This window comes from Microtus pennsylvanicus, chromosome 13 (assembly GCF_037038515.1).
Source record: "Microtus pennsylvanicus isolate mMicPen1 chromosome 13, mMicPen1.hap1, whole genome shotgun sequence".
In the NCBI taxonomy this organism is placed as follows: Eukaryota; Metazoa; Chordata; class Mammalia; order Rodentia; family Cricetidae; genus Microtus; species Microtus pennsylvanicus.
In genome coordinates this window covers 75,221,435-75,244,313 of record NC_134591.1, presented here as the reverse complement: position 1 = coordinate 75,244,313, position 22,879 = coordinate 75,221,435, and the positions used below count along the sequence as shown (strand labels likewise).

Genomic DNA, 22,879 nt, shown 5'->3' with positions numbered 1-22,879 from the left:
TAATTGTTTAACATGCTTTTCAGATTTTTTTTTCCTTTTGAGACAGTTTCTCTGTTTAGCCTCAGCTGTCCCAGAACTTCCCCTATAGGCCAGGTTGACCTTGAACTCAGAGATCCACCTGCCTCTGCCTCCTCCCAAGTGCTGGGATTAAATGTGTGAGCCCCTATGCCCCACCAGATTTTTTTTTTTTTAAACAAAGCAGACTTGATGCTTAGTAAAAAGTACTTTAGTGTAGGCTTAAGGGCATAGGTGTGGGCTATCAGGTATTAGTCGAGGAGAATAAGACATACTCAAGTATGGGTATGGGGAAGACTCTCCCAGAATTTTTCATTTTTCATGTGTGGCTTCGTCCTGTAGCCCAGGAATAGTAGAGATTGATACTGATAAAGTTTCCATCACCTCAGGAGCTCTGTTTGTCCATTCTTCTGGTCCTCTCCCGCATATGAGCACACTGGGCAACAGATTATTAAAATAGATAAAATTCTCAAAGAATTAATAACCACACTGAAATCTACTTAAGCTAGTGTTCTCTTACCACTGCCCTCTGTCCATGCATTCAGGGAGAAATACCTTTATATAGGGCTTTGGCCTAACCTGTGTGCTGGGGATGAGCTTGGGGGAGTGAGAGCATATTTTAGGTACAGTGCTTAAGGGAGTGCCAAAAACTCACAAATTAAGACAATGATATATATGTTTCTATTTTTTATGTGTACGAATGTTTTACATGCAAGTATGTATATATGTGCACCACTGCCTACCTGGTGCCCATGGAGGTCAGAAAAGGTTATCAGATTTCTTGGAACTCCAAGTTACAGATGGTTGTGAGCTGCCATGTGGGTGCTGAGTATAGAACTCAACTTCCTCAGCAGCCAGTGCTCCTGACCACTGAGCCATCTTTCCAGCACAATAATAACATTTAAATGTAGTGGGTATAAAACATGAAAACAGATGCACAAACCTACATGGTAGACAGAATGCTGTAGTTATGTGTGCTCTCCCATGAGGCTGTCAGTACGAGCTGCAGCTGGTGTCTGAAATGCAGCTCATCTGTGGAGGGCAGCCTTGCTCTTGCCTCTGTAGTGAAATTTGCTTCTGTTGCAGGTCTGAATTTTCTTCAGCACATAAGAACTAGCCCTGAGGGCTATGCCCACTTCACCCTTTCTGGAGATTATTATAACCGCGCTCTGTCAGGTCAGTGTAAAGCGTAAGTTATTAGAAGATTTAAAGAATAAGTGAAAATGTTTACCAGGGCCCATTGCTGTATACATGTGACATGAGGAAAAGGGTGGGGTGATTTGAGACTGAGAAAGACCAACAAATGTGTTTGATATGTTATGACTGTACTTATAAGTCTTACAAAGGCTAGGGAGCTAGTTTTAAAGAGTTGAGCTTCTTTGGTTTTGTGTATTTTTTTTTTTTGAGGCAAGGTCTTACTCTGTAGAGCAAGACAGGCTGTCCTGGAACTCATGGAAATTTTTCTGAATTTGATCCAAAATATAATTTTTTAATACCCAGGCAGAAGTGGAGTGTGGCACATACTTGAGTGCAAATGAACCATAGCTTCTGAAGAGGAATTCTAATTTGTGTAGTTAGGAAGTATTCATGATATAGTGACAGTGAACACAAGCATCTTAAGAGCTGATCTGCACTCCCCTTTCAAGTCTGTGCATTAACACACATGGACAGATGTGTTTATAGTACTATTCTTCCTAGTAGCGATGAGACTAGAGTTGAGCGAACATCTTTCAGGAGTAAAATGAGCGAATTAGATTGGTGGAGTGCTACTCGTTGGCAGAAAACACATCTCAGTCAGCTTCACCAGCACAGTAACACTACGCTCAAACGTGTTTAAGGGGCAAAGAAATCTTGAAAAGAATACATATGGGATTTCATCTATATATCCATCTATTCATAGACTAATCAACCAACTCTTAAGAAATACAAAGTCTATAAGCATAAGACAGACAAGAAAGCAGAGAACAGTCCATGCAGATGGTTGTAGGGAATGACAGAAGGTTGTCGGGAAGGAGGGGGGTTAGTTAGCACCCAGACTTTGCAGGGACTTGTCGCTTTCTAGTTCTTTCTCCCTTTTCTTCTTCTCTTTCTCTTTCTTCTCTCCTCTTTTCTTTTTTCCTTTCTCTCTCTTGTGGTAGTATTTCCTTTAAATTGTGTGTGTGTGTATTATATATATATATATATATATATATATATATATATAATCTTGTTTAAATTCCTTTTGTACATGTGACACATTTTAAGATTGAAACAAAAACAAAAACCTGAGAAAATTAAGCTAATGAGCCTCCAAATGTGCCTTTGTTCAGCGAATGGATGTAGGAGCTCTTAGCTAAAGCCACTGTTTTTCTTCTCTAACCTAAGCCTGAGGCTCTTTTTCCTGTCTCTATTGAGGAAGAGGTCACCTAGTTTTAATGAAATAGAGCATGTGTCCTCCCTGCCTTCTTCCTGCCACCTGGAGAAGAGCATGATGGGAAGTGTTAATGCTCTTCCAGGCATGTTCCATGCACAGCAGGCATCTGTAGGGTGACCTGTAGCCAAAGGTGGTTCTTTCATTGTGAGATGGAATTGGAGCCATTAGGCTGTATTCTGTCCTTGCTAAGCACTCATGAACAGTATTCTCCTATAAACCCTTGATATCTGCTGAACAGATGTTTTATTTCCTGCATTCTTTTAGGCTGGGAGCCATTTATTGAGCCATGGCCGTGCTCTGTATCCTGGCAACAACAGGCAGCTAGTCGTCTCCATCCTCCACGACTAAAGCTGGAGGCCAAGGCCAAACCCCGCCTGGATATCAACATCACTTCTGTACTGATTGGTGAGTGGAACCGTGCCTGCTGTAGGCTAACATCTTTCTGTAACACGAGTCCTTTGCCTGCAGACAAGGATGCCAGGTGGGCAAATGCTTGGCCTTGTGCCTGGCATCACTTCCTCATCATGGCTGCTCTCCTAGTGAACCTAATCTGGTGTCTAGTGTTGAGGCCCCATGTTAATGCTCTCCATGGCCAAGCTAGAGCTGAGGCTGCTTAGGGACCACAAAGTATCCCCGTGAACTTTCTCCTCATAATTCTTGTCTGTAGGTTTCATAAAGTACCCTAGAAGTGAGCTTAGATTTGCTTTTTTCAGTCACAGAGGAATTTTTGTTTGTTTTTAAAACAAGGTTCTGTAGTCTAGCCTAAGCTAGTCTCAAAATCACACTTCTGCCTTAGCCTCCAAAGTGGCTGTAATTATAGGCACCCAGTGCCGTACCCTGGTACAGAGCAGTTCTTTAAGGTATGACTTTAGCAGAATGAGTTAATTCTCTGTGCTGTTTCCTATCAGCTGCCACACTGAGTTAACTCTGAAAATGATTTGCTTAAAGAATTGCCAAGCCAATAGCATGCCTTCTTAAAAGTTTCTTTGGCCCTGAAATGTCCATCTGCAGATCAGGATTTTTCTGCCTTGTCTCTTCTGCACTGTGTGCAATGAAGATACAGCATTCAGTCAGTATTCCGACTATCCCATTTACTTTAATGTCTTAGAATTTTGCTAGTGACTCTGTCCTCAGTCTCATTGAGTCTCTATTCACCTTTTCAAGAACCAAAGCACGAGTCTGCCTGTCTAAAGACTTCCCTGGACTTTGGTATACACCCACCACCCACTTTTGACCCTTTCTGTCCCACAGCATTGTATTTCTGTCATGGCTTTATCCCCCTTTGTATCATGGGTGGCTTCATGGATGTAGTTTTTCTGATGGCTTTCATCTTTTCCATGTGGACTTTCATCTGCAGGGTCCAGCCTTTTCAGCTTCTAGCATAGACCCAGCATATAAGGAGGTGCTTAGTAAAAGCTTGTTTTGCTGAATTGAAATAATTTGATATGAACCTTTTACCTTGTTTATCTCTCCCCTCTTCATGTCTTCATGAAATTCTTTTTAGATCAGTATGTCAGTACCAAGGAGTCGTGGTTGGCAGATTACTGTAAAGAAGACAAGGAAACAGAGTCAGTCAAGTCCGAAGACTGGATGGGCTCCTCAGTGGATCCGCCATGCTTTGGACAAAGTAAGGTTTCTATAAGCACAAGCCTGTCTGTATCAATGTTAATCTACAGAGCAGTCCTTCACCGAGAGACTCGTATAGAATGCTCGCTCTCTGTGGAGAACTCCATAGGAAGTTCTGACTAGCCTCCGTTGTTGGTTTTAATCCTTGGAAAAGACGGTTTTCTGGCACAAACTACTGAAATATTACTGCAGGCTCTAATTCCAGTGACATGGGGGAGAGGGGATCTGCAAACCTTTACTCTTGATTTCCAGTGACACTGGAGAGCATGTCAGGACACGCTGTTGGTCGCTTTATTTTCAGTTGGGCAAAATCAATTGGTTTTTCAGTTGACAGGATTTTTAAAAAACTGTATTATAAGAACATTTAAAGCTAGTGCTAGAGGGTTTGTATGTATTCTTGGAAAGAGGGAGGGCAAGATCCCAAGTGGAAAAACCTTTTTAAAAGAAGGGCTTGTGCATAAAGGAGTTGAATACTGGCTCTTGAGGAAGGATTCAGTGTGTTCTTTGTTGATGATGTTTTTGGTCCTGATGAATACCTCAGCATGGAGCTCTGTTTGCCTCAGAGCTGGGGAGAGGTGACAGACACCACAGGTCCTGCTTGTTCCACAAGCCATTGTCATCCAAATTCAGCTCAGCCCCAACTCTTTCAGTGTGGTTTCTTTGGAGAGTCTTGGCGGGACCTCACATGGCTCATGAATACGTAAATATTCCATCTGGTCTGCAAACAGTCCAGGGAAGATGGGCTTTCTTAGCATAGGAAGCATTTGTGCCTGTTTGCCTCTCCTGGGGTGTGCGAGCAGACTGCCTCGTGTTTCTGGAAGGAAAGACAAAAGGTTCGGTTTGGCTTGTTCTCTCTTCTCAGGCTTTTGCTTCTGAGTCCAAGCTCCAGCTCCCCTAACCCTAATCTGTGTGGTGAAAAAACAACCTTGCCTGTCCAGAAGCCTCTAAGCAATCCTTGTATGTCCAAGAGAGCATGGTTCTGAAGAGAGCTCTGTAGTTGGTGACCTCAGTCCAGTCAGTGCCAACTCCAGGAAGGCCTGATGCGCTGGAAGGCCCACTCCCGCTTTCTTACACTTTTCTCCTCTTTCTGTTGTTAGTAAATTGCCCTATCTACATTAGAGCTTGATTTTTATGGTTATTGAGGCTGATGTGATACACTATTTTAGCCACCTGACACTGATACACCTAAACACCAAATGTCTTTTTACTGTGTCTTCCTGGAAGCCGTCTAAGAGACTTCCCGCAGCATGTGTGGCACCGACTTTCAAATTAGTAGCTTTCAACCGTGTTGAACTGACTACTAATTTTCAGATCTTATTTGAGAACTTTAGCCATATTTCTCCCCGAAGTTAGGTTTTTGACTGAGACCAGACATAAACCAGGCTCCCAGAGTAACCTCAGTGTGAAGTTCCTCCTAAGGACCTGGGAACCCCCTGCTGTTTCAATGTTTCTAGCTAGCAGGGAGCAGAGCACATTTGCTTTGTGTTGCCCTGGTTGTCAGCCTTTCAACAAGGGCTTATTCCGTAGGTGAACCTCAGCGGCATGACTCCATTGATCAGTTTATGAGAAGTACAGGTGTTTTGTGAGGTGTGCGTCTAGTTGGAACTTAGTCCTGTGAGATAAACCGAGAAAGGACTGCTGGAATCTGGAGGCCAGACTGACTTTTGCTTGAGTATTTGAGGTGGCCAGTGACCAGCACCCTGTCGCTCCTGCGCTTTTCCAACTGGAATGGCATATCTCCCTTAAAATGCATACTGATTAGACTTTTCTGGGCCAACACATAACATGGTTTAAATTAAAACCTTCCCGAAGACTTGTTGTTCTCTTTGAGGGTATGTTCAATGCATTCATTGTTGCCTAATTAGAAAAAGGGCAGTGTGCCTTGACACAGCTGCACCATCAAAGCCTTGCAGAAAATTGCTGCCTTTGCCAAGCACGTTCTTGGCTCCTAGCAGTCAGGAAGGGCGCTCTCACAATTGCATGATGCATGCCATTTGTAATGTTCTCAACTCGTGTTTGTGGAGGTGATTCTTCCTCACCGCACCTGTTCTTACCCTCTAACTTTGTCTCTCCTGTCTACCAGGCCTCCCTCTTGTCTACCTTAGAACTAGGAGTACAGCCAGTCTGACTAACCTAGAGTACCAGACCTATGCTCGAGGTACAGTACAGCCAGAGGCTGCGCCGTTTGCCTGTTTCAAGAACTGCTTTCTATGTCCATTTGTACACTGTTTTTTTCATGCGTGTTGTTGAGTGGAGCTGAATTGGGCTATATTGAGTTTTAAGTACTTTGGTTCAGTAGCCTGAAAGAATGTCTGCAGCAGAGGAGCACAGCAGCACCTCATCATGGGGGGGCTGCAGTCGTGAGTGACATCTGCTTCTTCACTGTCTCTTTCCGGACCTCCAGTGACAGAGACGCCAAAGGCATGAAGGGCTCTTCCAAGGAAAAGGAAGGAGGTGGAGGAACGCCATCCTTTGGCAGGCAATGCCGTATGGCTTTGCCTACAGAGTCCTCAGCCAGCGTGTATTCTCATGGGGATGTGGGGGTTCTGTGAAGTAGGAGCTGTAATCACTGGTCAGAGAGCCAACAAAGTATTTCCCAACAAATTGCTTGGATAGAATCTTTCGTTTCTTTACAAAGGAATTTATGCACTTAGGAGATAGGAAAGAGAATGGACTGGAGAGTGAGAGCAGAAAGAAACGCCACCGTTTATATCACCAAGCTGCCTTTCTTCCTTTGTGTTAATAGTACTGTTCATCTGACGGTACGTTTGTGATAAATCCAAATCACAGGTCTTTATATGTTTTATTTTAAAAGGCATTTGAGCTGGGTTTGGTGGTCCACATCCGTAATTCCAGCACTTGGGAGGTGAGGCAGGAGGATCATAAGTTCCAGGCTAGCCATGACTATGTAGCAAGACCCTGTCAAAAGAAAGGGAAAGATAAACCGAAAGGCATTTGATCAGTGTATTCTGGTTTTAGAAGGCTCAGCTGAGGTGGGTCTTTGAGAGAGGCCTCTGATCTTCGTTCATTCTGAATCCCCACTGTTGAGCTTTCCAGGATGACTTCCTCATTGAGGCAAACACTGAGCACTATTCCCCTGTTGCCAATGTGACAGACTCTTGTGGACAGCACAGGAATTTGCCTTCTCTTCTGTTACTAGCTAGCATCAGATATAGAGCTTCAGTGTCTTTATTATGATCCACAAAGCAGGCCTTTTCTGATAGCCGAGTTGCTATGTAGCATAAAAATCCCACTCCTTAGAATGGCCAATTACTCTGGGAGAGATGAGCAGAGAGGTAGGAATTTCCTCAGCTAGTCCGATAGTAAACTTGAATGTGAGGAGCTTAAGGCTTTCTCAGCCTCTGAAGAAATCAGATTCACTCACTGGAGGCAGATTTTTTGAGGCCATCAGGAAATGTTCTCTTTGATGGATTTGGGAGTTTTTTCTTGATATTGTGCCAAAGGCAAGGACACAGACAATTGGATGCTGATGCAGTGCTGGGATTTATGTGCTCTCTGTGTTGTTTCAGCCTCTGTCATTAGGTCTGATCAGCACATGAAATGTGGGGTCCTGTGTATGGTTTCTCCCATGTCATCTAATCCCACAGCAGTAGGCGTGTAGATTGCTTTCTATATGGATTTCTAGTTCTTGAGCCTATATTTCAAAGTGGTCAAAGCCAATCTGCCACCTGCTCTCTCAAAGCATGATTTGCACAAGGAAATTTTCAGTCTGGTCCCTTTCCTCTTGGCCCTTGTCTGCTGTAATGAAGGCGCTTTCCTTGCTTGCATGGAGGGAGGCTCCTCCCCGACTGAGCACATAGCACTGTTAATCCTTTGGAAAACTCTTGCTGCAGCCTCTTAACTCTTGCACTTGGGGGAGCACCTAGGAACCAAATGAGGTCCCTGGGATGGAAGTGAGCACAGTAGTAGGCAAACATTATCCTCACCAGTATCCCCACATGATGCGGGACTGGAGCACCCTCTATACCAGTGTTTCTCAACCTTTCCAGTGTTCTTTAGTACAGTTCCTCAAGTTGTGGTGGTCCCTAAACATAAAATTATTTTGTTGCTACTTCATGACTGTAGTTTTTTTACTGTTATGAATTTTAATGTGAATAATTTGGAGAGAGAGGTTTTCCAGAGTGGGTCTTGACCCACATGTTGACAACCACTGCTCTGGACTGCTCTTGTCATTCGCAGATGACTGTTGTAGGGCCTGCTGAGTTTCCATTGTCCAGAGAGAACCTGTGTTAACATGCATTTGCCTGTTTGGCAGTCATCACTCCCCGCTACTCCCTTTGTAAAGCTGCCACAATGCAAGCACCAGAGAAAGTGATGGACTCTTAATATGATGGAATCTTAATAAATAGGCTGATGATTGCCATGGCTGGACAGGGCATGTTCATCATGGCTCCACAGATGTGGTTTATCTTCTTGGTCTTGTCTGTGGGAAGCATGGGTCCCTGTAAAATGATTTCAGCCTCACTGGTCTCCACTGCTAACATTTGCTGTCCCTTGAGATGTGTCCCCCGTCACCTCCACCGACGTTGTGGCTGTCTTTGTGCTTTCAGGATAAACAAAAGTGATGGCTGAACCATGGGGCCTGCTGTGGTCATCAGTGTCTATGTGCTATGAGCTCCTCAGCCAGCTGCCTTCCTACCGTGGATTGTCACTGCCTGGTAGATCCTGCCGCCTCTTTCCACTTAGTTTGTATGGTTATTGGAGGTGACAGGCCCTTGGTCAGAGTGGACCACAGAAAGGTCCTGAGAACACTGTAGAGCCTTTTGACAGTTATCAGTTTTGAGAATCAGTTCACCTCTCCCTAGAATCCGGTTATGTTATTTTCTGGTGGTGGTTGTTTCTCTGCAGGTTCCCAATCAGAGGTTGTTTTGTGAAACAGCTGTGTGAAATGCTGCCTTTGCAGCCTCCTTGGTGCCTGCCTTATAGTATCTAGCTGGTTGCCTGTGTTAAAAAGGGAACTATGTTAGGGGACTGGCTCTTCTGTGTAAGCATGAGGACTTGAGTTTGATCCCCAGAACCCACATGGAAAAACTGTGCTCAGTAGCATGTGTCCATAATCCTAGTGTTGGTGTTGGAGGGGGACAGGCGGCAGTCAGTCAGTCGGTGAACTCCAGATTCATGTGACGCCTTGTCTCAAAATAAGTAGGAAGTAATAAAGCGAAGAAAGACAGAGGAAAAGATCGTCAGCGCTAACTTCTGCATGCACGCCTGTACATACATGCACAGACATAGTGCCCACTAAAAAGAAGAGAGACCTAAAATTTCATTTTAAAAGCTTTCAGAAACCATGATCTTGAAGATAGCACTAGAAGAGAAAACGGGCTTCCACCAGGGTTAGTGTTGAGAATGTACTGGGAGGAATCGCCTTTCAGTCTTGTGTGTGTGTGTGTGTGTTTTTTTTTTAAACCAGGTCAGGTTCTGATACCATCTTCTCAGCAGTTAGACCCATGTGAGTTGTGGGTATTGTGTGTGTGTTTGAGTGAGTGGGGGGGGTCACACAGTAGCCAGCAAATCTTGCAGCGTCTGTTTGTCATGTCAACAAGCCTGTAGTCCTTTTTCTCGCTTCCATCTTCACACAGGAGGCAGCTATGGGTGCTGTCCCCAGGCGGAGGAGGGTTTCTGTCATGAAGACACAGTAGATATTAATAGTCTTTTTTGTTTGTTTGTCACAGCAGAGGTGAAAACCCCCAAGCGCCGGCAGCCATTTGTCCCCTTCGCTCTGCGGAACCACACGGGATGCACACTATGGTTTGCCACCCTGACTACTACACCCACCAGGTAAGGTGCTTTCTTTCTGTCTCTGGAGCTGCTTACATCCCTGGCAGCCAGGGCAAGGTTGGCCCCTGCTCAAGGCCTCTGGGCTTGTACGCGAATCAGTCAGTAACTCGTGTCCTGAGATTGGTGGTAGAAGTTCTGATTCTGCAAAGGACCACAGAGAAGTGGTTCCGAGTGTGCAGTAGTGGAGCTGTGCTCATCTTGACCTGGTGTGCGTTAGGTTCATAGTCGGGTTGAAAGAAAAGTCATTCCAGGTCTCCTTAGGTGCCACACTCTTTAAAGAAGCTATATATGGTCACAAAACTAAGTATTTGGCATATTTCTTCTGAGCCTGCTTTGGAAATACCCTCCAACACTACTCCTGAACTCTTGTTTTTGTCTCTAGAGCACACTTTGGCCCAGATAGCATGGGTAGACTCAGGAGGGCATGAGAACTTGCCTAAGCTAAATACAAAGCTTAGCTGACAGCTTTGCCTGCTTAGATGTTGGCTCAATGTTCTGAATACGGGGCGGTGGGGGGCTTTTCAGCTTCATGAAGTGCAGAATTGAGTGACTGTCAGCTGATTTGAAATGACATTCTTCTTCTACTAGCTATGAGGGTACCTTGGCTAAGACTTTGCTGTTTACCAGTTCATGTCAGTTAAATTCTTGCTGGTCACCAGCATAGTCTCTTAGAAAGTCCTGCCTTGGTGTACATGTTCCAGACTCACTGCTGGAGCAGGTGGCTGGATACTAACAGCTTTCACGGGTCTCTTTCTTTTCTTTTTGGTGCATGCGTGTGAATGTGGCTGTGGGTGAATGTGTGTATGTGCGTGTGCGTGCTCATGCATGTATGTGAGTGTGTATGCAGAGGCAGAAAGCAACCTTGGATGCTATCCTCAGGAATGCATCTACCTCCCTTGACAAAGAGTCTCCCATTGGCCTGGAGCTTATTGATTAGGCCAGGCTGGCTAGCCACTCAGCTCTAAGGATCCTGTCTCCTGCTCCTAGGAGGAGTGCTAGGATCCATGCACCACCACACCCAGATTCTTCCATGGGTTGTGGTGATCAAACTCCCATGCTCGTGCTTGTAAGGCAAGCATCTTAACGCCTGATGTGTAGGGCTGGGAAGATGGCTCAGCCAGTGATTGGATCCAGCACACTTGTAAGATGCTGAACATAGATAGTAGTGTACCTATTGTCTCAGCACTAAGAAGTGAAGAGTCGGGGGAGCTGGAGAGATGGCTCAGTGGTTAAGAGCATTGCCTGCTCTTCCAAAGGTCCTGAGTTCAATTCCCAGCAACCACATGGTGGCTCACAACCATATGTAATGGGGTCTGGTGCCCTCTTCTGGCCTGCAGACATACACACAGACAAAATATTATACACATAATAAATAAGCAAGCAAACAAACAAACAAACAAATAAATAAATATTTTTAAAAAAAAGAAGAAGAAGAAGTGAAGATGGGGATCCCTGGAGCTGAAGGGACAGCCAGGTTGGCCAGCTGATGAGCTCCAGGTTCACAGAGAGATCCTGTCTCAGATAACGAGGTAGAGATTCACTGAGGACACCTGATGTTGACCTCTGACCCCCACATACACACATGTGCATAATGTAACATGCAGATGCATACACCACACACATACACGAGTGAACTTACTTTAAATTAAAAGACATTGAAACAGGGCCTCACTTATGTAGCCCAGGCTGGCCTAAAGCTTGCCATGTAAACTTCTTTATGTTCACCCTCATTCCTCAGCTGAGCTAGTATGTGCCGCTGTGCTCACCGTTACTTTAATCTATTTCCAAGCAGTCAGAGAAGTTGTAACCGAGCCTCAGAGTAGCCGAAGTTACTGACCTTCTTGGGTCACAAAGAACAACCAGGGTGTGTCATGCCAGTGCAGTCAGTCAGTTGTAGGAAGACCACTTCTTCTCGGTGGCTCAGAGCTACTGTAGAGGCAGCAGGGAGAGCAAGGCAGGAGGGACGACCTTTCATCTGATTTGATTCCAGGGCTGCACTGTCTCACAGCGGGAGTCCCGGGGTGGTTCCAGAAGGGAATGGAGCTTTTCTGGATGATGCCCACAATGTCAGTGAGTGGCGAGAAGTCCTCACGGGTGAAGAGATTCCTTTTGAATTTGAAGCCAGAGGAAAGTTAAGACACAGGTAAACTTTGACCGTTTATCCTTCTGTGAAAGACATGACATGGATGTGAATGTTTGTCTCTGGTGTCCTGTCTTTCACTTATTCGTGACTTGAGTGTTTTATTGTGAAAAGATACTTTGAATGTCAATTGTTTCCTCTTAAAATATAGCCTGTCATGCCATCTGGAAAATCGTTTCTTTCTATTCCCATTCATTCAATGTGTGAGGCGTTAACTACGTATTTCAGAGTCTGGGAAAAGACTAGCTACATCCTAACACTCATTGTATCCTGGCCAGGTTTCCATGTGCTATTCTAGACAGGTTCTCAAAGCAGATAGGCTCAGGATACAGAACAGTAAGAGTAAGGCAGCAATTGGATGCAGTGTAATATCAAGGGGCACTGCTGGCCTGGTTACTCTTTCAGCAGCCAGCCAGACGAGTTGGAGTTGGCACAATACGGAAGAAGGCTTTAAGTCTGTTTCATACAAGTTAATAGAATGTCCAACAAGGCATCGCACTGCATTTTTAAATGAGAAGGCTGTCATGGATATAAATAGGTGAAGGTTTAGTGTTTGAGCCTCGGGCTGATTTCAGGGGCAAGCTGAAGTGGAAGAAACTGGTTTCAGGCCTGAGTTCCCTGCTTCTGTGCAAACCTCCTTCACAACAAAGCACTCTTGTGCAGGTTTGCACAGGCTAGTCCTGTCTGGCGAGGGTTTTGAATATGTAGGTCTGGGTCTCTGGAGGTCTTATAGAGGTGGGGGTGGAATCACTATGCTGGACAGACTTCCGGAATGTCCCGTCCTTCATGAGGCTCTTGTTGATGGTGACTTTGAATAAGCCTTGCCTCTTGCCTTAGAGAGGGCCTGTCCTTGGTGTCACTTCAGTGTTCTGTAACCCACTGTGCTGCTTGAACTCATCAAAATTAATGCCTTTTTTTTTTTTATTTTTTGGCATTTTCTCCTTGGCACACTGTACCCCATGCCGTCCTCCTCCCTTCCTGTCAGCCTCAAGTTCAGTTCCCCATTTCAGCCTTCTGGCTTGAATTAGGCAAAATCTAAAATAGAATTAAACGTGCAATTTCCTCCCATTCCTTCTGTTCTGCCCACTGCCTGCTGCTCCAATTTCAGCTGAGCACTAGTGCTCTGTAACTCCTAGGGCTCTGTCTCCCAGGCCTGCTTGTGGTTATGTAGGGTCTGAGCCAAACGACTGGATGTGTTCCTGAGAGGAGTAGAATTTCCAACAAAGGAATCAAAATAAGAAAGCTTATGCATCCCTAAGGGTGTGGTTGCGTGACTCAATGGCTAGTATACTTTGACTGCTTCACTCGACTGTTAGCTCTGACGTCATTATCTCATGAAGGCTAGGTAGGGGCTTCTGAGAGAGAACTGGCAAACATACAAGATTTCATGGTTTTTATGAAAGGAGGGTAGATGCCCCTTGGTTCAAGCGTGTCACTTCTCACTACTTGCCACCAGCAAAAAAGCTTGTTAAACCCCCTTCTTGACCTTGCTCATTAGCTGGTGCTGAGAAGGTTTAGCCAGATGGCATTTACATCATTATACAGTAAATCAGATTGGAGTCTCTGCTCCTAATTTCCTTCCTTTTTGAGACTGGACCCTTTCTGTTCTGATTGACAGACATACTCATGACCTGCGCATCCATCAACTGCAAGTTCGAGTCAATGGTTGGGAGCAAGTGAGTCCAGTGTCCGTGGACAAGGTTGGGACCTTCTTCCGGTATGCAGCACCAGATAAAAATTCCTCTTCCTCTACGGTGAGTGGCTGCTGTGTGGTGTTATGTCATACCCTGCCAGGCCAGACTGTCACACAGCTCCAGGGAAGTGCTTTGTTCCACTATTTCTAAGAAGAGAACAGTGGGTTATTGGCTCGGGGTAGGGGTTGGTAATCAACATGCAGATAAGCCAGTCAGTGGTTGCCATCAGAAGAAAACAAGGTGGACATTTGTCAGTAACGTGCTATCGCATGTAGGTAGATGTCTTTCTTGACTCCTTACCGACTGGAAACTTGAATACAGCAATCCCTCAGTGTCTCTGGGGGATGGGTTTCACGACTTTACCTGTCCTCCACATACCCAAATCTTAGGTGTTCAAATCCCTTGTGTTAGGTAGCATAGTGTTTGCATGCAAGTCATGCATATTCTCCAGTAAACTGGAAATTCTCTCTAGAGTACCTAGGGTGTGCCTAGTACCATAAGTGCTGTGGAAATGGTTGCTAATACTGTGTTGTGTAGGGGATAGAGATGAGGTAAGAATTTGTACATGCTCGGTACAGGGTGACCATCGTAAGCCTGACCACACAGCACATGATCTGGGCGTGGTTAAGTCGGAGGGTGTGAACTATCTTGACTGTTTTTGATGTATTATAAAGTTTTATAATTTATATACATTTTCATATGATAGTACTCTTCTGTGATCCTTTTAACTCTGAGGTACCAAATCCTGTGTGGCAATGAGGTACAGAGTTGACCATTGTTCCTTTTTATCTGATCATGCGAGTTCATATGTCCTCTCCTAGTTTTGCCCTGGTCTGTGGTCCTGGGGCTGCAGGGCATTGGGGAAGGATGCAGACAGCTTCCCTAGTTGCTGGTGTAGGCAGAGGCCAGTGTCCAGGTGATACAGGTGCCATATTCATGCTTTGCTGGGCAGATGACTATTTATGGGCACCAGAGATGTGGTAGAAACTGTAGAGAGATACTTTCAGAGAACACCATACCATAGGTGTTTGTTTTTAAGGTCTCTCTCTTTCTCTCTGGTACCCCACCTGTCTTCAATGGGAGCAAACAATTCTTTATTTTTCTCCCTAAGTTCATGCCAGGCAGTGAAAGGACCGACTCTTCCTGTACATGCCTTCCATTGCATCGCTGGGTGCTGGAGGAAGCTCACAGCTGTTAAACGTTTGTAGACTGACCTTTGTTTTCTCCCTGCTGTGCAGGACATAGCGTGTTGTCTTTAGACATACTGTGCCTGAAAGTAGTTTCAGCACCGCTCAAGGCAGTTAGATTGTCACTGAATGTAATTGCACCTGCTGTTGAGGGTCTGTGCTGATGCTCTGACTCTGCGACTCTCTCTTAGATTGGCAGCCCAAGCAGCAGAACAAATATCATACATCCCCAGGTTTATGTGAGTATGATCTTTCTGTTGTCATCATTGTGCTTACTGAGTGTATACACCACACTGAGATTATACATAACTGTGTTTCTTGATGGTCAAGGGCTCTGCGGCCTGTGTGTGACTGGCACTCATCCTACCTTTTCCTACTCATGGTTCTTCTAAATTAGTGAACATTGCTGAGGATTATGGTGCCTCCAAGGCCTCCCTTTCCTTCTCACCTGAACTAGACGTTTTCCCTGGTTCAGTTTTGTATAGCCTGTGCTTGGTCCAAAGGCCATGCAAGGAAATACAAGTCGTTAGATGACCGCCTATCATTGCAAAGTGACATGAACGTCATGCTCCAGGCTTTCCTTTTTGATTTCTTGTGCCTGTGGATCCCAGGCACTGAAGTTTCAGGTAGGCCTGGAAGCTCTGGTGTGTGTTCCTTGGGGACTAGACCAGTGAAGGCTTGAGCTTTGATGGTGATTTGTGACTACTTTTGCTCCTTAAAAACACTCCAGAAAGGGGGCTAGAGAGGCTCAGGGAATCTAAGTTCAATTCCCAGCACTATGTCAGGCAGCTCACAGCTGCCAGTGTCTCCAACCCTGAGGATTTAGTTCCTTCTTCTGGCTTCCTGAAGGTGGTTGTATGCATGGCATTCCTCACACTGAGATACACACATCCACATAAATAAAAGTAGTAGTAAAAACAAACCAGAAACCCAAAAATACACCAGAAAAGATGGCTTGATGTCGGTGACTTGGACTTTGCAGCACTCTGCTTTGTGTTATTTTGGTTGCTAGGATGATTCTCATACAATTTGCTCTAATAACAATAAGGTTGGCAGAATGAAGCATTTGGCTGTGTTATCATATGTTTCTGTGGCAAAGAAGCCTCATCAGTATGTGCTAAGAGCTGTGATTTCAAAATCCTCTTCAATGTATCTCATGTGGAAGTCATCCTTAAATAAATATTTCTGTGTGGCAATTGTAAAGGGTTTTGTATGTAAGTGAACATACAGGAACTTAGGACAGCAAATGCAACCCAACAGCAATGATGAACCATTTCCCTCTCATACTGAGTCTAAATCTAGCTTCCTGTTTGTAAGGGTTGGACATGCCTGTAATCTCAGTGCTTGGGAAGTAGAGTCTGGGCAGGAGCTCAAGACCGTCCTTGGGTACATATTAAGTTCCAAGTCAGCCTGGGCTACATGAAAAGCAAAGCAAATGAAACCAAGGCATGGTTATGGAGCAGAACCTGGAGGGTTAGGATGAAGAAGGAAGTTTATTTTTAAAGTTCTTGAACACAATACTAGGTTTTTTTGTCATCACGAGAGTCACACTGAGAAAAAGTCACACATTGCTGAGGAATGTCCCCAAAGCACAGAACTTTCCTGCACACTGTACTTTTCACAGACAGGTCGAAGCCTCTGCAGACTTCTTTCTGTCTCTGTGTGTGTGTCTGGGTAGGACCAGCCCCTTGTTAGTGTTTAGGGAATGCTTTCTCAGCCTCACTTTGGGAGGGAGATGCCATGCGAGGGAAACCATTTAGTGCCTTACAGGGTCCAACCTCAGTGTCTCTGATTTCAGCTGCTTCAGGTGACTGTTCTTATTTCCTCAGGATAGCTGAAAACAAGTCTTGTCTACAGTTTTTTTTTTTTTTTTTTTTTTTTTTTTTTTTTAATGAGGGCTTGCAGCCTCTTTTTGTTTTTACTAATTCATAGGAAATTTGGAAAGTTGAATAGGTTATTAGCACTATTTCAGTTGAAGTTCTTTATATCTGGAGTCCTGGGCCTAACCCTCCCTCCCTTTCTCTGTGGAGCTAAGGATTGAAGCCAGGGTCTCCTGCATGCTACACAAATACCCCACTGCTGAGCCCGGATATCTCCAGCCTTGGTGGTTTCTCTTGGGACATACTTTGTGGTGTTATATCTGTATAGATTATTTTATAGACATTTTAAAAGTTGATGATTTAAAGAAAGATTTATTTTCTTTTTTAAGTATTTTATATGTGTGTTTGCTTGTGTGTATGTAAGTGTGCCATGTAAATATCTTGTTCCTGAGGAGGCTAGAAGAGGGCAGCTCTCCTAGAACTGGAGTTACAGATGTGAGCTGCCATGTGGGTGCTGGGAATTGAACCTGGTTCCTCTGGAACAGTGCCCACTGCTCTTAACCACTGAGTTATCTCTGGCTTTTTATTTTTTATTTTATTTTTTTTGTTTTGGGTTTTTCAAGACAGTATTTCTCTGTAGCTTTAGAGCCTGTCTTGAAACTAACTCTTGTAGACCAGGCTGGCCTTGAACTCACAGAGATCTGCCTGCCTTCTGCCTCCGAGTGCTGGGATTAAAGGTATGTGCCACCATACCAAGCAGTCCTGCCTCTTTTATAATAGTATTCGTGTTTAGCAATATTTATGGCCTGCTTGTTCACTTTAGAGGTGAAATAGGTTTGGGGTGGAGAATAACTCACTGAAAAGCTTTGGTGACAAAATGCTCCAGACTTCTTACACTCTGGAATTCACAAACTCTGTGTTTCCAGATGCACAGTTATTTTCTTTCTCTCTTTCCCAGTTCTCTTCGCTCCCACCTGTGCGGGTGGTATTTGCTGTCACAATGGAAGGCAGTGCACGGAAAGTAATCACGGTTCGATCTGCCCTCATTGTAAAGAACAGACTGGAGACACCAATGGAACTACGGTTGGACAGTCCCTCAGCTCCTGACAGTACGTTCAGATGGTGTAGAACTAGGTCTTCTCTACTGTTATTGTGACTGTCCGTCCCCATGCAGTCAGTACATAGTAAGCCTTGAGGTGGGGACCATCTCCTGCAACTGCTAAATCCCTTATTCCTGTGACAGAACCAGTGGTGCTTCCCGCTATCATGCCAGGGGACTCATTTGCTGTGCCTCTACACCTCACTTCTTGGAGGCTGCAGGCCCGACCCAAAGGACTGGGTGTGTTTTTCTGTAAGGCTCCCATTCACTGGACCAACGTAGTGAAGACCGCAGAGGTCAGCAGCAGCAAACGGGAGTGCCATTCCATGGACACAGAGAAAAGCCGGTTCTTCAGGTGTGTATGCTTCTGGGATGGGTGCCTGGGCATTGGCTTTTCCTCTGCGGAATCTCTGCAGACCCTTAGCAAGTCCTCTGTGTTTGCTTAACACCCTGAGTTCTCATTCGGTAAGTTCTTGAGTTAAAGTTTTTCGGGGGAACAACCACAGGAGGTTGTAGCCACATCGGATCAGGTGCCATATCTGTGCATCTGTACAAACAGAGTACAGAAAGGGAAGAAAAGACAAATCTAAATTGGGAAGCCAGCTCCTGGGCCTGGGGCTTTTTCTCGGGAATAATTTCAAAGTCAAGATTCATGCCTGATGCTGACTTTATTGAGCACATTGACAAAATTGCCTCACCATCTAAACCTGTGTTTCCCTCTGTAGTATGTGAAGGCATCTTCCTGGGCTCAGTGTTGGAAGAGACAGTGGATGCTGCCTTCAAGCTCTCAGAGACTTTAAGCCCCATCCAGACAAGAGCTCCCTATTATACTTTTTGTAGAGTAAAAGTGGGCATTCATTTAGCTTAAACTTACAAAGTTACTACAAACATAGTACGAAGAGTTCTAGCAGACACTTAGGCTAAATGTGCCAGTTGTAGAGAGACTAAAGAGAAATAGATGAGAATACACGTGGAATCACAATTGGCGAAATGATATATATCTAAGATTCCCGTCACACTGTCAACCAGCTCGTTATAGCTGGGATGTGCTCAGAGAGTGCCTTGCTCAGTGAGTCCAGATTCTATATTATTTTCAAGTATGAGTGGAACATTCCTTAAGAGAGGCCTTCTCTTGGGCCATAAGATTAAGATCAATAAATATTTAAAAATTGAAATCATGCAGAATACATATCCTGATAATAGAATTGGATCAAATCAACAGCAATAAGATGCCTAGACAAACCTTGTGTATTTGGGAATTAAACTGTACTTATAATAACCCTTGGGTCAAAGGAGAAATTACAAACGAAATTAGAAAATATTTTGAATGTAACAGGAGCATATAATGGCCGATGCTCATTAGTCTTTAGCTTATATGGAGTGATGGTGTCACAGGAACAAATAATGGCTGATTGCCCGTTAGTCTTTAGCTTGTATGGAGTGATGGTCACACAGGAGCATATAAGCCCCAGAATTCAAAACCTATACATTTTACTGTGTGTCATATCTCAGTCCATGTATTTTCATTAAAGGCTGCAGCTATCTGGCTGACCCGAAATGTTGTAATGTTATTTGGCTAAGGAGAAACAAATTCCAGTTCTTAATTCAGGATGACATTTTTTTTTTCATACTGTTTTGTCTTCACAGGTTTTGTGTAGCCATAAAGAAAGAGAATTATCCAGATTACATGCCCTCAAACATATTTTCTGACAGTGCAAAACAGATTTTCAGACAGCCTGGGCATACCATATATCTCCTACCAACAGTGGTCATCTGCAACTTGCTGCCCTGTGAGCTTGACTTCTATGTGAAAGGAATGCCAATTAATGGGACCCTGAAACCTGGCAAAGAGGCAGCCCTCCCCACGGCTGATACGTCCCAGAATATCGAACTGGGTAAGGCTGCCCTAGCAACATTTATAGTAACATCGTGAAAAATACCAGGGAGTATTTTGTGAGCGTTCTGAGTCCCTCGGAGAAAGAAAGTTGCATGAGATATCTCAGTGAATTGACTCAGAGCCAAGGACTTCGCCATGCAGTAGTCAACAGAGCCCTTGTTGTGTGTGGGTATAGGGAGTAATTGCATCTTTTCAGCTATGCATATTCCTAGCTGTAGAATGGGAAGAGGCAAATGTCCGAAGTCAGGCTCTTTACCTGTGCTCTCATGTAATCCTTATAGCAGCACTTATTTGACCTGTGTTATTGATGCAGAGATCGAGGTTGCAATGTTTATTGCTCCTTAACTTTCATTTGTATGGGTCAGGGTAGAGAACAGCTGCATTTCAAACACCAAGCAGACGTCACTAACCGTAACTTTTTTGGGGCCTTCAAGGAACTCTACGATTGGAATAGTAAACTTCAGGAGGTGGTGCACATACCTTTAATCTCAGCACTTGGGAAGGATAGAGGCAGGTGGATCTCAGCCTAACTTGTTTCTGACTAGCTCTTACCTTTCTTTTTGTATCTTTTGTCTTGGAGCTTTTTACACGCTTCTTTGTATCTTACTTTCTTTGCCTCTCTGTGGCTGGTGGCATCTGCCTGGCTTCCTGCCCTGCACCTGTCCCTTTTTGTTTCCTTCTTTCTCTTTTTTAATTGAACTATGTATTTTTCCCACTCCCCTTCCTTCCTCCTCTTCTCTTCTGTTTGAGCCTACATTTCTCCTCCTATTTATTCTGTCTGCCCGCCAGCCCCACCTGTCCTTTTTCCTGTCTAGCTATTAACTGTTCAGGTTTTTATTAGGCCAATCAGGTGCCTTAGGCAGGCAAGGTGGAAAAGTGCAACATTATCTTTACATAATTAAAATAATGCAGCATAAACAAAAGTAACACACTTTTACACAGCTAAAGTAATATTCTGCAACATAAATGTAACACACCTTTGCCTACTTAAAATAATATTCTACAACACAGACTTCCTAATGTGTCTCTTGGGCTCTGGTTTGCTTCATATTTATTCCTATCCAACGAGATGAAAGTGGCCTTGAGGTTTCTACCACGTAGATCTCAGTGATTTCTCTATAAAGGACTCCAGTTTAGTTTATTATGGGCTGTTTTTGACAAACTCAAGTGCAAGTCCAGAAAATTGATGTCTTGTCCCTTTAGGGGTGTCACTGGAGAACTTCCCACTCTGTAAAGAATTGCTCATCCCCCCTGGGACCCAGAACTACATGGTCAGAATGCGACTCTATGACGTCAACCGGCGGCAGCTCAACCTTACCATCCGCATTGCATGTCGCGCAGAAGGGTCCTTAAAGATCTTCATTTCCGCGCCATATTGGCTAATCAACAAAACAGGTATACCCGGAGACCATCCAGGTAGACCTTTGACTTGGGCGTTTGGATGCCTTTGTCAGCTGACTAACTGGAGCCAGTGCAGACATTACCTTAGCAGTCCAATCTGCCTAGTCGTCCCTACTGTCTGTCTGACTGTAGTCAAGCTGCCCATTTAGGTTTCTGTAGACAGTGGGCTGGAACTCCCTTCCCTGCTTCCCTTGAGGTGGTTTCCCCCTTTTGCTGTTTGCATATTTCCCTGGGAGACTGGGTGGGAACGTTATAAACTTTTCCCTCCTTCCTAAAGGGTTACCACTGATCTTCAGACAGGACAATGCAAAGACAGATGCTGCAGGCCAGTTTGAGGAGCATGAGTTGGCCCGGAGCCTGAGCCCTCTCCTCTTCTGCTATGCTGACAAAGAGCAGCCAAACCTGTGAGTGTGACTATGGATGGGAAGGCCAGTGAGCTAGTGGGGAAGAAATCAGCAGGGCTAGCATCTTCCTGTGTACGTAGACTGTCCTGTAGGCCACAGGCCTGACTTGGCAGCAGTGGAGCCCTGACTTAATGGGATTTTTTTTTTTAACCCCAAGTTATATGTTACTTGATACTGAGAATAAACCATTTGTGAGTTTGCAATGAAAGGTAGTTTTATTTTATTGAAGTAGGACTTTTATTTGTAACTGTGCCAGGGAAGAGAGATTGGGCATCCTCTTCTTTTTACTGCCATATCTTTCTGCTAGCAGTTTTGAGACCTGGAGAGGTGGATTAGGGAGGAGAAGGGTTGTCCTCGGCAGTCCTAGAATCCCGCTGAGATTGTGTGAGGTTTTGAGACCCCAAGTGTGCTGTTGCTCCATCTTAAAATTCGTGGAGGTCTGGAGTGGGGAAGCACTTGTGAGGTTAAGCAAGGTGTCTTTTTAAGGCACATAGGGACATTAATTCACTTTTGTTGTTTTTGGCATTCAGTTTTCCTCAGGCGTTTAGAGCCCCAATCTGAAGAAAATGGGCGTGTCCTATGTTTCTCACCTCCATCTGTAGGGCACTGCTGAAACCTCTCAGGAATGTGCTCCAGTGTTCTCTGGTGGACACCGCAAGGTGGCCCCCAGGGCACTCTGGTGGACACTGCCAGGCAGCCCCAGGTCACTCCAGTCAACACTATTAGGTGGCCCCAGTGCTCTCCCATGGATACGATGTGTTTATCACGGCCAGCCTGAGTCTAGTGTAAGGTTACAGTTTTTCAGAGTTCTGGCTGTTGGAGGAGACGCAGCCGGATATCTAGCCGTTTCTCTCTCGTGGCAGTCTGAGGTCTAAGAGTTGGCATTTGTCATGGTTTGGTTTACACGTGGCAGTCACACTTCCTGACCAGTTTCCTGTAGACCATCTCATTGCATTTTCCTTGGCCTCCAGTGGTTCAGTGAGGGGAGGAAATACTATTAAATCTTGTGAGGAAACTGAGGCACATTGTTTTTTACTGGCAGAGCTGGAACACACACCCTGGAGTCTTTGTTCCCTGATGAGACTCAAGCTCCGCCCAGTGCTCTACTGTTGTGATCATACTTGTTGTCAGAAAGACCTCCCTCAGCTGCCTCGCTTTACAGTGTGTTCTCAGGGGGTTTCTTGAATCTTAGGATTTTAAGGGAATGGTAGAGATTGTAGCGTGTGGTAGGTTTATAGAGAATTCTAGTGTTTCCTCCCAAAGTGCTTAGCTGCAGTTCTCAGTCTTTCACCCACTGCTGTGCTGTGGCTGCCTTTGGAGTGAACTGTCTCACTGTGCTAGGGGTCCACAGGAGGTAGGGTTGAGAGTCGGTGTGAAAGACCTA

The 22,879-nt window shown here is 44.8% G+C and overlaps 1 protein-coding gene across 6 annotated transcripts in view; it reads left to right on the top strand.

The window, feature by feature from the left end:
- Vps13d (vacuolar protein sorting 13 homolog D) overlaps nucleotides 1-22,879 on the top strand; it is a 256,944-nt gene that overhangs the window by 84,047 nt on the left and 150,018 nt on the right. For 3 of the 6 annotated variants that reach the window (XR_012907550.1, XM_075946687.1, XM_075946683.1), the window contains 13 exons: nucleotides 1,102-1,191; nucleotides 2,693-2,833; nucleotides 3,933-4,055; nucleotides 6,138-6,212; nucleotides 9,748-9,853; nucleotides 11,844-11,996; nucleotides 13,612-13,747; nucleotides 15,066-15,113; nucleotides 17,653-17,803; nucleotides 17,938-18,148; nucleotides 19,441-19,688; nucleotides 20,894-21,085; nucleotides 21,369-21,495. Coding sequence is in view for 5 of the 6 variants with exons in the window: in XM_075946687.1 (XP_075802802.1) it covers nucleotides 1,102-1,191; nucleotides 2,693-2,833; nucleotides 3,933-4,055; nucleotides 6,138-6,212; nucleotides 9,748-9,853; nucleotides 11,844-11,996; nucleotides 13,612-13,747; nucleotides 15,066-15,113; nucleotides 17,653-17,803; nucleotides 17,938-18,148; nucleotides 19,441-19,688; nucleotides 20,894-21,085; nucleotides 21,369-21,495 (1,801 nt within the window). In the remaining variant the exon portion in view is untranslated. The remainder of the gene's footprint in view (nucleotides 1-1,101; nucleotides 1,192-2,692; nucleotides 2,834-3,932; nucleotides 4,056-6,137; nucleotides 6,213-9,747; nucleotides 9,854-11,843; nucleotides 11,997-13,611; nucleotides 13,748-15,065; nucleotides 15,114-17,652; nucleotides 17,804-17,937; nucleotides 18,149-19,440; nucleotides 19,689-20,893; nucleotides 21,086-21,368; nucleotides 21,496-22,879) is intronic. The other 3 variants (XM_075946684.1, XM_075946686.1, XM_075946685.1) reach the window with 3 other exon arrangements.